General features: G+C 42.7%; 1 protein-coding gene across 2 annotated transcripts in view; it reads left to right on the forward strand.

Annotated features, from left to right (window-relative positions):
- The first annotated feature begins 5,257 nt into the window (after positions 1-5,257).
- The window catches only part of GYG2 (glycogenin 2), a 31,536-nt gene continuing 22,207 nt past the window's right edge, over positions 5,258-14,586 (forward strand). The window contains exon 1 of one of the 2 annotated variants that reach the window (XM_074966231.1): positions 5,258-5,589. In XM_074966231.1, coding sequence (XP_074822332.1) covers positions 5,583-5,589 — 7 coding nt within the window. In that variant the 5' untranslated portion in view covers positions 5,258-5,582. The remainder of the gene's footprint in view (positions 5,590-14,586) is intronic. The other variant, XM_074966222.1, reaches the window with a different exon arrangement.

Consider the following 14,586-nt stretch of genomic DNA (forward strand, 5'->3'; position numbering starts at 1 on the left):
GAAAAATCTATAGTTGGAAAAGCATTTTCATCCCTCATTTTTTAAAAAATGACAAGGGAGATGTACGGTGCACTGCAAAACCACCGACAGAAAGGAAGCCCCAAACCATATGTGAAGGGCACACATTGATTTTTAAGAAAATGTGTTTAGCTCTACTTAAGTTCTGCAAATCTTGCCTGAACTCTGCTTCTTTTCTATGAAATTTCTTAATATAGAAAGGGCCAGTTCCAGAATCCATTAGAGTCAGTGGGTGCCCTCGCATTGTCTTTAATGGGCTGAATCAGCCCCATAGGTACTGGTTTTCAGGTAATTTGAAGACCCTGTAATAGAAACTAAATTGCAGTAGTTCTTTAAATCAGTCATCATAATCACTACATTACTGGCCTTTTTACAAAAACAGTCAGAATTTTCTTGTGGAGAAAGGAATCAATTTGATTCGGGGAAGGATAGCTCAGTGGTTTGAGCATTGGTCTGCTAAACCCAGAAGTATGAGTTCAATCCTTGAGGGGACCATTTGGGGATTGGTCCTGCTTTGAGCAGGGGGTTGGACTAGAAGACCTCCTGAGGTCCTTCCCAACCCTGATATTCGATGATTCTATGATGCAGATTACAGCTGTAGAATGCAAGGAGAATTCAAGGAGAGTGCTTGTGGGTAGGAAACATGATGCTTTGAATTCTAAGCCCCATCTTGAGTCACATATAACCAATCTGTCAAATTTGATCTTTTTGATGTATGTTGTACTTATGATTTTAATCATGTAGTCTCTATTCATCTCTAAACTGAGTGTTTTGACCTTTATTTTACAAATGAACTATGTTGTGCTTTCAATTACACATTAATGGGGTAAGCCTGAAGAAGTGCAATCTGTGCTTGTTTAGTAAGAGGAAAGGAACAATTTAATGAAGAAATGAGCATGAAATTTTGTTTATAAAGGTGATGAAAAGAAGAAGTAATCTGAAAAGAGAGAGCTCTTTCCACAAAAACACACACACATGGGTGACCAGATGTCCCGATATTAGGGGCTGTCTTATATATACAACTAAACCCGTCTTCTCCCCTCTCCCCCCAAAGTGTCCTGATTCTTTACACTTGCTATCTGGTCACCCTGACACACACACACACTCTCTCTCTCTCTCTCTCTCCCCCACCCCTCTCCACAACCCCCCTAAAAGATAGTTTATATCCACTGCAATCCTCTCAGTAAGTGAGGAAAGGAATTATTAAGGGAAGGACATTTTACTCATGTCAGGTGTTTTGAGCCTGTCATTTTGTATATTCTCTTAATTCACTTCAAATATGAAGATGTTTTGACAACACACAAAGCAAATAACCTCTTTACAACTCTTTCACCTTTACATCGCAGGTGAGGTAAATTCTTTTTAACTTGATTTTAAGGAGACAAGATATTCCTTGAAAGGTGTCAGACCACCATGTTGATGGTTGAAGCTGCTTGACACATGCTGTGTTAGAGCACAGACAGATTTGACCTGTTGAAGTATGAAGAGATTTCTGAAACAGGTGGTGCAACAGGTGAGCATCTAAATAATATATAACTCAGCACATCTAGAAGAAAATTGTTGTATCTTTTTCAGTTGTTTAATATTAAAAGATGTTTATTTCTGTTCTATCCAGTGTAAACTTTCAATAAATACTTCCTTTGTTTTATCTAGGATGAATTGGTGTTGGTTGTTACATTCTAGGAGACAACGATGGCTGATGCTTCTGAACAAAATAGATCTGTCATGTTAAAGGAGGCAGGGAACTATTCATGACACTTCATCTTTAAGGGTATTGGGGAGAAAGGGAGGGCTGCAGTCTTTCTTCAGGAGCATACGCGCCAACATTTCCCAGCGCCGGTGGGTGCTCGACCACCACCCCGCCCCCGGCCAGGACCCGACTCTACCCCTGCCCAGCCCCCTCCTACCCCTGCCCCATCCCAACTCCACCCCCTCCCTGCCCCTATTGGACTCCTTCCCCAAATCCCGGCCCCGCCTCTTCCCCGAGCACACCGCGTTCCCACTCTTCCCCCTCCTTCCCAGCACTTGCGGCCGTGAAAGAGCTGTTTCGCGGCAGCAAGCGCTGGTCGCTAGGGGGAGAAGCAGGGATGCGATGTGCTCGGGGGAGGAGGCGGAGCGGAGGCGGAGGCGAGTTGGAGCGGGGGTCTTGGCTGTCTGTGGGTGCAGAGCACCCACCAATTTTTCCCCTTGGGTGCTCCAGCCTATGTTGGCCCCTATGGTCAGGAGTAGTGCCAGAGAAGGGCCTCTGTATATCCTTAAGGGCACACAAGGACTAAACGGTGTTATGGTGTTGTCATAAATATAAAGGGAAGGGTAACCACCTTTCTGTATACAGTGCTATAAAATCCCTCCTGGCCAGAGGCAACATCCTGTTACCTGTAAAGGGTTAAGAAGCTCAGCTCACCTTGCTGGCACCTGACCCAAACGACCAATAAGGGAACATGATACTTTCAAATCGGGGGGGGGGGGTCTTTTGTTTGTGCTCTTTGTTTACATTTTGTTCTCTCTTGGGACTGAGAGAGGCCAGACAGAAACCCATCTTCTCCAACCCATCCTAATCCGAGTCTCCAATATTGCAACCAGTATAAGTAAGCCAGGCAAGGCGGATTAGTTTATCTTTTGTTTTATGTGAATTTTCCCTGTGTTAAGAGGGAGGTTTATTCCTGTTTTCTGTAACTTTAAGGTTTTGCCCAGAGGGGGATCCTCTGTGTTTTGAATCTGAATACCCTGTAAAGTATTTTCCGTCCTGATTTTACGGAGGTGACTCTTTTACCTTTTCTTTAATTAAAATTCTTCTTTTAAGAACCTGATTGATTTTTCATTGTTCTTAAGATCCAAGGGTTTGGGTCTGTGTTCACCTGTACAAATTGGTGAGGATTATTATCAAGCCTTCCCCAGGAAAGGGGGTGTAGGGCTTGGGGGGATATTTTGGGGAAAGATGTCTCCAAGTGGTCTCTTTCCCTGTTCTTTGTTTAAAACGCTTGGTGGTGGCAGCATACTGTTCAAGGACAAGGCAAAGTTTGTACCTTGGGGAAGTATTTAACCTAAGCTGGTAAGAATAAGCTTAGGGGGTCTTTCATGCAGGTCCCTACATCTGTACCCTAGAGTTCAGAATGGGGAAGGAACCCTGATGGGGTGAACCACTGTTACACCCTACTTTTCATTTGTTTACAGTTTAAAAAAACAACAAGATAAACACATTCCTATGGAGTGGAAACTTCCCATGTTTATTTTCTCAACCAAAAGGTGGATTTTATTTTTGCAAGTTTAAGCAAAATTGACTCAACCACTTGATTTGGCTAAGCAAGAAAAACAATGTTTTAAAAAAATTCTCAGTAGTCTAATTGCATACACATAGTGGATGGTGGTTTTTTGGGGGATTTTTTTTTTTGGCTGCTATTGCTATTGTTTGCTATTGCCTGGTGATGTTTTGTTTTGTTTTTGGGTTTGGGCAGCTTTTAATTTATGAGAGTAGGAAAAGAAGACAGTCACTTGATCTGATCACAGGACTCAGAGGCAGGACTGCTAGACTGTATTCTTGGCTCTGCCACTGACTTACTGTGTGATCTTGGGTAAGCTTCTTTACTTCACTTTTCCTATATGTGCAATGGGGATGATCAAAACTACCTTGCAGAGGTATTGTGAGGCATAATTGAATGTTTGTTAAGCACTTTGAGATCCTTGGATAAAACATGCTATGTACATTCAAAATGTTACTGTGGCCAAATATTAACTTGCATTTGGCTGTAAGGGATATAATAGATTCAGATTTCAGAGTAGCAGACGTGTTAGTCTGTATTCGCAAAAAGAAAAGGAGTGCTTGTGGCACCTTAGAGACTAACAAATTTATTTGAGCATAAGCTTTCGTGAGCTACACGAAAGCTTATGCTCAAATAAATTTGTTAGTCTCTAAGGTGCCACAAGCACTCCTTTTCTTAATAGATTCAGAGAACCCCCAAAACAGAATTACACAGGAGTAAAATAGGAGTAATGCAGTAGTGAATCTCTGTCTTCTTGGTTACTACAAGTTGGATTAGATTCTATGTGAGCCACCAGGCTCTTTAATGATGTTTTTTCTTTAAATCAAAACTCTATCACCTTATCCTAAAATGAAAGAAAAAAAAAAAGACTCTTCTAAGGGGTGCATGTTGTGTACCCTTTCCTGGCTTTTTTTTGAGCATGCATGTGCATGTGTCAACCTATATGTGCAGACTCATGGGCTGATGATGTGAAGTACCTCCCCTGAAGAGCAAGCTGAGGAATGTAGTAGCAAAGGTAGCTTTTGTTCAATTTTTGTACCACCTGAATTCTCAGCCAGTGGGGTCCCAAATAAGCAATAGCAGCCTCGGGGATGATGACTATGCTGCCTACAATCCTTCCCAAGTCATCCTACAATCCAGACTAGCCACAACAAAGCTCTCTGGCTATACTTGCTCCAGATCACTCACCACCAGTTTTGCCCTGATAAGGTGCTGAGCAAGGGCATCACCCATCAAAGGGAACTTATGTGAGCTTGACAAGTCTGGAAATTATTATTTGTATTGCGGCAGCACCGAGCAGCATGGACCAAGACCTATTGTGCTAAGTGCTGTACAAACACAGAACAGAGAGATGGTCCCTGCCCCAAAGCGCTTTCATTTAAGTCCCTGAACATGGCTTCAGGAACCTAATTTAAGGCACCCAGGTCTGGAAACGTGTGTTTGTCTTCTTTCTTGCCTGCTTTGTCTCCACAAACAATAACACCCCTCTCCTCCTCCACCCCCACCCAACAATGTCGAGATGGGGGAGGGGATTTTATGGCTTTTCCTCCCCGGAACACTTCTGCCCAAGGCAGTGGGAGACAGAGTGGGGCTGAGACTGTAAAGGTCTCAGGGAAACACACAAGCCAAATGCTTTGGAGCCAGGTTAAATGGCCACAGACTGGCCCCCCCCGCACCAGCAGTGTGTGTGTGTGTGTGTGTGTGTGTGGAGGGGGGGGTGGTCCCTGGAGCACGCCGGAGCAGGAGGCGGGAGCTCCCCTGGAGCGGGCACAGTCCCGCTGGTGCCGCAAAGGTTACCTGAGTGCAGGCGGACGGCGCTGGGGGCGGAGGCAGCCCCGCTGCCCAGCAAATGGCTGCGCGAGGGCAGCGGGAGGACTCGCGCCGGGGGCAGCGCGCGGGCCCCGGCCCCTCATAAAGGCATCTGGGCCGGGCCGGGCCGGGCGCGGGTCGCACCCGAGGCTTTGTCCGTGCGCGGCGGCGGCGGCAGACGCGACCCCCGGCTCGCAGGGGGGAGTGGCCCGTGGCCAATGCAGTCGGTCCGGGCGTGTCTCGCAGGCACGCTAGAGCCTCCGGAGGGTCAGGCTTTGTCCCCTGCTAATGACCGCGCTGCTGCGGGGGCTGAAGGGAGCGTGACTTTGTAATTCCCTTCCTGGGTCTCCAGCCGCAGGGAAGAGGCTAATTACCAGCTGGGGATTTGTCAACTCAGCCCAGGCCTGCTGGGCGCCCGGGAGACGGGCTGGGGTTGTTGCGGCCACTGCCCTTATCCCACACACCAGCAATAGCCCAGCCTTCTGGCTTGAAAGGATGGCTGGTGAGTAGGTTTTCTTTCTCTCTTACTGGAGATCATGTTAATTAACTAGGCTTTATTTGATTTTTAAGCCCCTTGTCTTGAATAGAGTACACCAGGTGTGGTAGAGCTGTGTAGGAGTACGATAGGGTTCCCCCCCGCCCCCCTTTGGGTTTAGGGTGCATACGGATTTCCCAGTGTTTTTCTTGATAAAGACAATGTCATTTAGTGTATGCAGTGTTTGTTCACAAGAGAATAATACTATGCAGTAATTAGTAGGCCTGGATTAGGATTTAAACCATCTGGCCGGTAGGAGCTAAACTCATTTATCTATTACATATGCAAATATAAAGCCCTTTACCTGGCTTATCATTGGAGATTTCAGATGTTCACAAGGTTATGTTTGGTTTAAAAGTATACTTATGGACTTTCTTGATGTGGGTGAAGAAAAGCTCTCTGTTTTATGCTGCTAATAGTGACCCATTGTTTATGAATAACCCTCAATTTAAGAAAAGCCTAGTGGTAGTTTGTTGTAATACAGGACATTTGGTTGGGTTTGATTTTCCTGCCTGTTTATTCCCCAGGATCATTTCCTAATTTGTACCAGGACTTTGCCAAAGCTGAGCCCTGGCACCTCTAGGCTTGGCAGTTCATCTCCCCCCCCCCCCGCCTCTGGGCTTGCTGCATCAGTTATGAATGTGAAAAGATTGCTTGAGAGCCATCCCCTTTTTCATTACAAATTTAAGCATTGCCCAGGATTACTGTGGAATAGAAGTTGTGGGGGAAAAGGTTCCTCACATTGCTTAAAACTGATTCCTCTGACCAATTAAGGAGTATCACTGAGGGCTTTGAAGAAAATTCCACTTAGTTCTGGACCACAAAGATAGTGGCCGTGGTTTGGAACTTTGAGTGTTGGGAATGATACATGGAAGGAATTGTATGGAAGGAATCCATAAATTAGAAAAGAAACCATTTTAGGCATCCTTATCTGTCAAGATTAAAAGTTATGCAGATGTCTTATTGAGTTGATTTTGGTAGCATGCTGAACTGTGATTTGTGGAAATCTAATGATGCATTGCATGGGCTCCTCTTACCTATCCCTCCAAAGTCAGAATTTCCAGCGGCTCCAGGGCCAAATTTAATAACTGATTTTTTTTAACTGATATGTTAAAATCCTGGGACTAATATGGATTGCAGTGAAATTATGGTTAACAGAGTGTCAAAACCATTTTCTCATGTTATTTATTTGGCTTTCACCATGATTATTGATCATATTAAAAATCATGAATTCTAAGCTGATATGTGATTAGACCAGTTGCAAATAAATACAGTTCAATAGAAGTTACATGGTTTGAGATGCAATTACTACTGTTCCCTTGAAGGAACTATGCAAAGCATAACAATGTTGAATAATTAAAAAAAATCCGAATAACTATATGGATTTGCCTCATGGTAAAATTTGATCCTTCTCTGATCAGACTGACCAGCATGTCCAAGTTAGAGTTCAGGGGAGAGTTTGTTCAGTCATTGGACAATGTTAGGTCCTGATCCTGCCAACACTTGCTTAACTGTGTAACATTAAGCAGATGATTGTTTGCAGTGTTGTAGCTGAAGAAGAGTTCTGTCTAAGCTCAAAAGCTTGTCTGTTTCACCAACGGAAGTTGGTCCAGTAAAAAGGGATGAATCACCTGCTTAAAGTTAAGCAGTTAGATAAGTGTTTGCAGGTGCCAAACCTTAGTGGTTATTCTTAAGAACGTAATCTGAGAATGGCCATACTGAATCAGACCAATTATCTATCAGCCCAGTATCCTGTCTTCCAACAGTGGCCAATGCCAGGTGCTTTAGAGGGAATGAACAGAACGGGGCAATTATTGAGTGATCCATCCCCTGTTGTCCAGTCTCAGCTTCTGGGGATGTCCAGAGCATGGGGTTGCACCCCTGACCATCTTGGTTAATAGCCATTGATTGAGCTATCCTCCATGAACTTACCTAATTCTTTTTGAACCCGGTTATGTTTTTGGCCTTCACAACATCCCCTGGCAGCAAGTTCCACAGGTTTCCTGTGTGTTGTGTGAAGTAGTACTTCCTTTTGTTTGTTTTAAACCTCCTGCCTATCAATTTAATCAATAAACCCTAGTTCTTGTGTTATGTGAAGGGGTAAATAACACTTCCCTATTCACTTTCTCCATACTGTTCATGATTTTATAGACCTCTGTCATATCCGTCTTAGCTGTTTCCTTTTCTAAACTGAACAGTTCCTCTTTTTAATCTTGTGTTATAGGGGAGCTGTTCCATATCCCTAATAATTTTTGTGGCCCGTCCCTGCTCCTTTTCCAATTCTAATATCTTTCCTGAGATGACACATCCAAAACTGCACACAGTATTCAAGGTGTGTGCACACCATGGATTTATATAGTAGAATTATGATGTTTACTGTCTTATTGGTCCCTCTCCTTATGGTTCTTAACATTCTGTTAGCTTTTTTTGACTGCTGCTGCATGTCAAGTGGATGTTTTCAGAGAACTACCCACAATGACTCTAAGATCTTTCTTGAGTGGTAACAGCTAATTTAGACCCCATCTTTTTGTGTGTATGGTTAGGATTATTTTTTCCAGATCACTTTGCACTTATTAATGTGGTGGGCTTCTTTGGTATTTTTCCCCCTATGGGTGTTTAAATTTAATTATGGTTGGTATAACTGAGTGTTTCAACTATGTTCCTCTCTTTGCCTAGATCCTGTATTCCACTTAGGCAATTCTTGATTTAGTCTTCTCTTCTTATGAATTCCAGGACAAGTTGCTCCTTGAAGCAGTCATTTAATGTGTTCAAAAATGTTATCTCTGCACCCTTCCTGAGGTGACGTATACTCAGTAAATATTAGGATAGTTGAAATCCCCCATTACTATTGTGTTTTCTGCCTTTGTAGCCCTTCTAATCTCCCTGAGCATTTCACAGTCACCATTGCTATCCTGGTCAGGTGGTTGGTAGTATATTCCTACTGCTAGACTTACTGTTGAAACATGGAATTTCTATCCATATAGAGATTCTATAGTACAGTTTGATTTATTTAAAATGTTTACCTTCTTTGACTCTAGGCTTTCTTTCACATGTAGTGCCATTCCTGCACCAGTGCAACCTATCTATCATTCCTATATATTTTGTACCCTATTATTACTATGTCCCATATCCTCATTTCCATGATGCCTATTATAGCAATATCCTCACTTAATGCTATGTTAACTTCACCCATGTTAGTATTTAGACTTCTAGCCTGTGTATAATAAGCACTTGTACATTTGTCAATATTTAGTTGCTTGCCTTCATGTGTTCTATTTAAATGTGATTCTTTTATGTTTGACTGTTTCTCACTAGCTCCTACCTGTACTTTACCAACTACGTTCCTATCCCTTTATTAGGATATAGATTTCCTCCTTTAATAAGTTCATCCCTAATGGATGTATCCACCTGAACCATGTGCTCTTCCACACCTGTTCATTTTCCCTCAGCCCTTAGTTTAAAAAGTTCTCTGCAGTGAGATTCCATTTTGGTTTAAGTGGATCCCATCTTTTCTGTATCAGCTCCTCCATTCCAAAAAGGTTCTTCCGTTCCTAATAAACCTAAAACCCTCCTACTTACAGCATTGTTTCAGCCACCCATTGAGACCCTGCAGTTCTGTTTGTCTTCCTGGCCCTGCATGTAGAACTGGAAGCAGTTCAGAGAATGCTATCATGTAGGTCCTGGACTTTAATCTCTTCTGTAGCAGCCTAAATTTGGGCTCCAGGACCTCTCCTACCTTTCTCTGTTACTGGTACCTTCATGTACCACCAGTTCCTTCCCAGCACTGCACATAAATCTGTCTTAGATGACTCATGAGATCTGCAAGCTTTGCACTCAGCAGGCAATTTACAAGTTCTCCTGATCATCACAGACCCAGCTATAGGTTTCTAATAACCAAATCCCCCTTTACTATTACCTGGCTCTTCCTAGAAACTGGGGTTGCCTCCCCAGGAGGAGTAACCTCAGTGTGAGTGAATATCCAGACATCATCTGGAAGCAGGGTCCCAACTATGGGATTGTGTCTCTACATTCCAACTTGATGTTTTTTCCCTGAGACTTTCATCCATCTTTATTGTATCCCTGAAAGTCTCCACTATGTATATCTGTTTCCCTTAGCTTCTCCAGTTCAAACACTGTGGCCTCAAGAGCCTGTAACATCTCCCTGAAGGCCATGAACCGCTTGCGCCATATGCATACTTATACCACCTGCCCACAAAGAAGGTAACCATACATGCTGCATTCAGTGCAATAAATGGGATAGTACCTACTGGACTTTTGCTACTGGACTTTTGCCTGCATTATTTTTACTCTTATAGGGGTTTTGGTTGGGTGTGTTTTGTTTTTGGTTGTTGTGTTGTGGTGTTGGTGGTTTTTTTGTTTGTTTGTGGGGGGTTTTTTTCGAGGAGGGGGGAGTTTTGTGAGTTTTGGAGTATTGGTCTAGGTTTAGGGAATCATAGAATCATAGAATATCAGGGTTGGAAGGGACCTCAGGAGGTCATCCAGTCCAACCCCCTGCTCAGAGCAGGACAAATCCCCAGCTAAATCATCCCAGCCAGGGCTTTGTCAAGCCTGACCTTAAAAATGTCTAAGGAAGGAGATTCCACCACCTCCCTAGGTAACGCATTCCAGTGTTTCACCACCCTCCTAGTGAAAAAGTTTTTCCTAATATCCAACCTAAACCTCCCCCACTGCAACTTGAGACCATTACTCCTTGTCCTGTCATCAGCTATCACTGAGAACAGTCTAGATCCATCCTCTTTGGAACCCCCTTTCAGGTAGTTGAAAGCAGCTATCAGATCCCCCCTCATTCTTCTCTTCCGCAGACTAAACAATCCCAGTTCCCTCAGCCTCTCCTCGTAAGTCATGTGTTCCAGTCCCCTAATCATTTTTGTTGCCCTCCACTGGACTCTTTCCAATTTTTCCATATCCTTCTTGTAGTGTGGGGCCCAAAACTAGACATAGTATTCCAGATGAGGCCTCACCAATGTCGAACAGGGGGGAACGATCACGTCCCTCAATCTGCTGGCAATGCCCCTACATGTACATCCCAAAATGCCATTGTCCTTCTTGGCAACAAGGGCACATTGTTGACTCATATCCAGCTTCTCGTCCACTGTAACCTCTAGGTCCTTTTCTGCAGAAATGCTGCCGAGCCATTCGGTCCCTAGTCTGTAGCGGTGCATGGGATTCTTCCCTCCTAAGTGCAGGTCTCTGCACTTGTCCTTGTTGAACCTCATCAGATTTCTTTTGGCCCAATCCTCTAATTTGTCTAGGTCCCTCTGTATCCTATCCCTGCCCTCCAGCATATCTACCTCTCCTCCCAGTTTAGTGTCATCTGCAAATTTGCTGAGGGTGCAATCCACACCATCCTCCAGATCATTTATGAAGATATTGAACAAAACCGGCCCCAGGACCGACCCTTGGGGCACTCCACTTGATACCGGCTGCCAACTAGACATGGAGCCATTGATCACTACCTGTTGAGCCCGACAATCTAGCTAACTTTCTGTCCACCTTATAGTCCATTCATCCAGCCCATTCTTCTTTAACTTGCTGGCAAGAATACTGTGGGAGACCGTGTCAAAAGCTTTGCTAAAGTCAAGGAACAACACGTCCACCGCTTTCCCCTCATCCACAGAACCAGTTATCTCCTCATAGAAGGCAATTAGATTAGTCAGGCATGACTTGCCCTTGGTGAATCCATGCTGACTGTTCCTGATCACTTTCCTCTCCTCTAAGTGCTTCAGAATTGATTCCTTGAGGACCTGCTCCATGATTTTTCCAGGGACTGAGGGTGAGGCTCATTGGCCTGTAGTAATATGATTAAAGCAGGGTTTTGCAAAAATGAAGGTTGCAGCAAGCTTTTACAAAATGAAGTGAGCATTTTAAAATGGAGTTTGGGTCAAGTTAAAATGGAGTTTGAGTTACAATATAGTCAAGTATAATGAATGACAAACAGTGAGCAGAAGTTACAATGTTGAAACAGGTTTCAGAGCAGCAGCCATGTTAGTCTGTATTCGCAAAAAGAAAAGGAGTACTTGTGGCACCTTAGAGACTAACCAATTTATTTGAGCATAAGCTTTCATCAGCTTATGCTCAAATAAAACAGCTGTAGCTCACGAAAGCTTATGCTCAAATAAATTGGTTAGTCTCTAAGGTGCCACAAGTACTCCTTTTCTTTTTGCGAATACAAACAGTGTAAGTTTCCGCAATTTAAGCAGCAATTGGATTGAAAGTGAAACTCAATTAGCCAGTTATTGGGGTAACTGGTTTTGTGAATGAATGTTGTTTCATTCATAAAACTTTGCTTATGAAGTTATATTAATAAAGCGAACAATTAAAAACAATTTCATTGATTAGCTCTACACGAGTATCCCAGGATGATATCATTATTATTTGTATTGAAGTAGCGTTTAGGAACCCCAGTCATGACTTCTTGGCCTGACTGTACTAGGCACTGTGCAAGCATAAAGGAAAGAAGTGGTTCCTGCTCTACTGCCTATGTATGAGACGAGACAAGAGGTAGGTGCAGCAAACCAGTGATGAAGCACAAAGTAACAAGAAGACAATACTGGTCAAAATGAAAAGCAGTAGTACAGTGCACCAGGTGTTTAAATATGGTCCAGTTTTTGTAAGCATCACAGCAGAGTGTCCCAGGCCTATTAATTATTGCTTCCATTGTGAAGGTCGACATGGTCTACACCTCTGAGGAAACAAAGCCAACATAAAGAGGTGGCACTATCTGAGAAGGGATGATGTAGGAGGCTGAGTGGTTGCTGATCCTCAGAAGAGGCTGTAGCAGAAGTTACAAGGAAATGAAATATCTCTAGATTGCAATGAATGGGCAAAATGGATAGAACGCAAGTAAGAACATTGATCTAGGGAAATTCAGGATGAGTAGTTTGATATGAGCGCCTTCCTTACTTGCTCTCTGGTTATGACCTGGTGCAAGAGGAGCACCAGCCTAGGAAGACCCATGAGGAGCTGGAGAACTTCTGAATGGGTCATGACACCTGCAGAGAGATAATAGCAGCGCTTGACCCTGTGATACTGTGGAAGTACACTTGGATGCGAGCTGTAGTATACAGGTACAATTTACTAGCACATATTTGGAGTAGACTAGTTGACAATTTGACCTGTTGTTCTAGAAGTATCTCTGTACAGCAATAAATGAAGACTGGCAGAGGAGTGTGTTTGCCATTAAAATATCCAAGAAGCAACAGGTGAGCTTGAATGCAACTAGGCCTTCCCCAACTTTGTGGTGCTGTTGATGGAACGCCCTAGTCCTTTCTCTGCCCACCACAGCCAGCACAGAAATAAGTTAGCCAAAAATGCAGCTATTCTAGAAGCCAGCACTTAGACATGTACCTTGGCTGGCTGAACAAAGTGCATGATTCATGAAATTCTAAGCACAATCTGGCAATTCATTCCCACCATGCCACTCTCAAGTTCATGCCTGCTCATTTTTGACCGCAGAAAAGAGCACCATCTTGATTGCCCTGTTGCTCCAAATTCCGAACAGGGCCCTGCATGGGCTTACAGGTCTATGAAAGATTTTTTGCTTGAGTTGGTTTTGTGGGAAGCAAAAGCCTTGGGTAAGTAGCACAAGAACTTGGTGATCTCACAGAACTATATTGTTACCAGGTCCCACACAGTATTACCAGGACCTCTCCAATACTTCAGTTTATTTTAACTGTCCATTTAAAATGATCATCTATCCTGGTACAGAATTTATAAGTTATTCTCTGAAGTTGTCTAAATGGACAGGAAACATTCTCTGGTTTGTTTCAGCATGCTTTTCTTCAGGTAATGTGGTAAATTTCGATTAAAACCAATAAACGTTGGCCATAGTTATTTATTTTCATATCCATGGAACATTTTTTTGCCTCTCCTCACTTTGACCTTGTACATACAGTTAGTTTTCTTTTGCTTTTCCAGATAAAGTTTCTTACAATATGTACATCTGTATATTTATCTGATGACATGGAGTTACATTAAAACTGAAGCTGACTGTAAATCTTGTCTCTATCTCATTTGACCTAACTCCATGGTTTTCAAGCTGTGGAATCCTAAAGATAATATACTTGATTTAGTGTGAACATGCTTTGTTAAGCTTTTCTTTAAAGTAAAGCACAATGTTTTGTTGAATGCACAGTTCTTTAAAAGTATTTCATTATCATTACAATGCATAATGGTAGAACACTTCAAAATACACAATTAAAGTGAATCATACATGCCATCAGCCCTGGATTCCAAAACTGAAGGCCAAACTCTGCTTGCTTTTGCTATCCTGATAAGTCCATAGGAGTCAATGAGTGAAACATGGTTCCATTGAATGTAACGGCAAAACTGACTTCATTTGGACCAGGAGGATTTTACTCAATAAGACTACTTGCATGGGTAAATATGCAGAAACTGGCTCTTAATTTTAAAAATAATAATTGAATACAGTTTGAAAGGCCTTCATGTTATCATAAAAAAAAAAAAAAAGTCATGTTAATTATAAGTGAATACAAATTCTAAATTAGGAGACTATCAAGCTGCGCTTCCTGTATGAAAAGCATCTTGCTACATTGAAGAATTTCTTGTTTCTTTTATTTTTAAACCTGTTACCCCATATGGACCATTCATAGATTAGTGATGCTCAAACGTGACTTTTCTAGTAGAAACTGTTTCTTGTTTGCATCAACAATATTCTAAAGTGGTATGATTTTAATCGGTAATTTAATTGCTTCTGTAGCTATATACTATAGTTAAATAGACATAACAGATGTGCTCTATAATAAATTATCCAAAAAAAAAATAGGCCTCTTATTTGATAAGTGTCAAAAATGTTAGAGATGTTACTGTTCATAATGTAGTTCAGGGGTTTTCCAACTTCATGGCACCGCGACCCCTTTTTGACAACAAAAATTACTACTTGACCCCAGGAGGGGGGACCGAAGCCTGAGCCCTCCCAAGCCC

Source organism: Natator depressus, chromosome 1 (assembly GCF_965152275.1).
Source record: "Natator depressus isolate rNatDep1 chromosome 1, rNatDep2.hap1, whole genome shotgun sequence".
Taxonomy (NCBI): Eukaryota; Metazoa; Chordata; order Testudines; family Cheloniidae; genus Natator; species Natator depressus.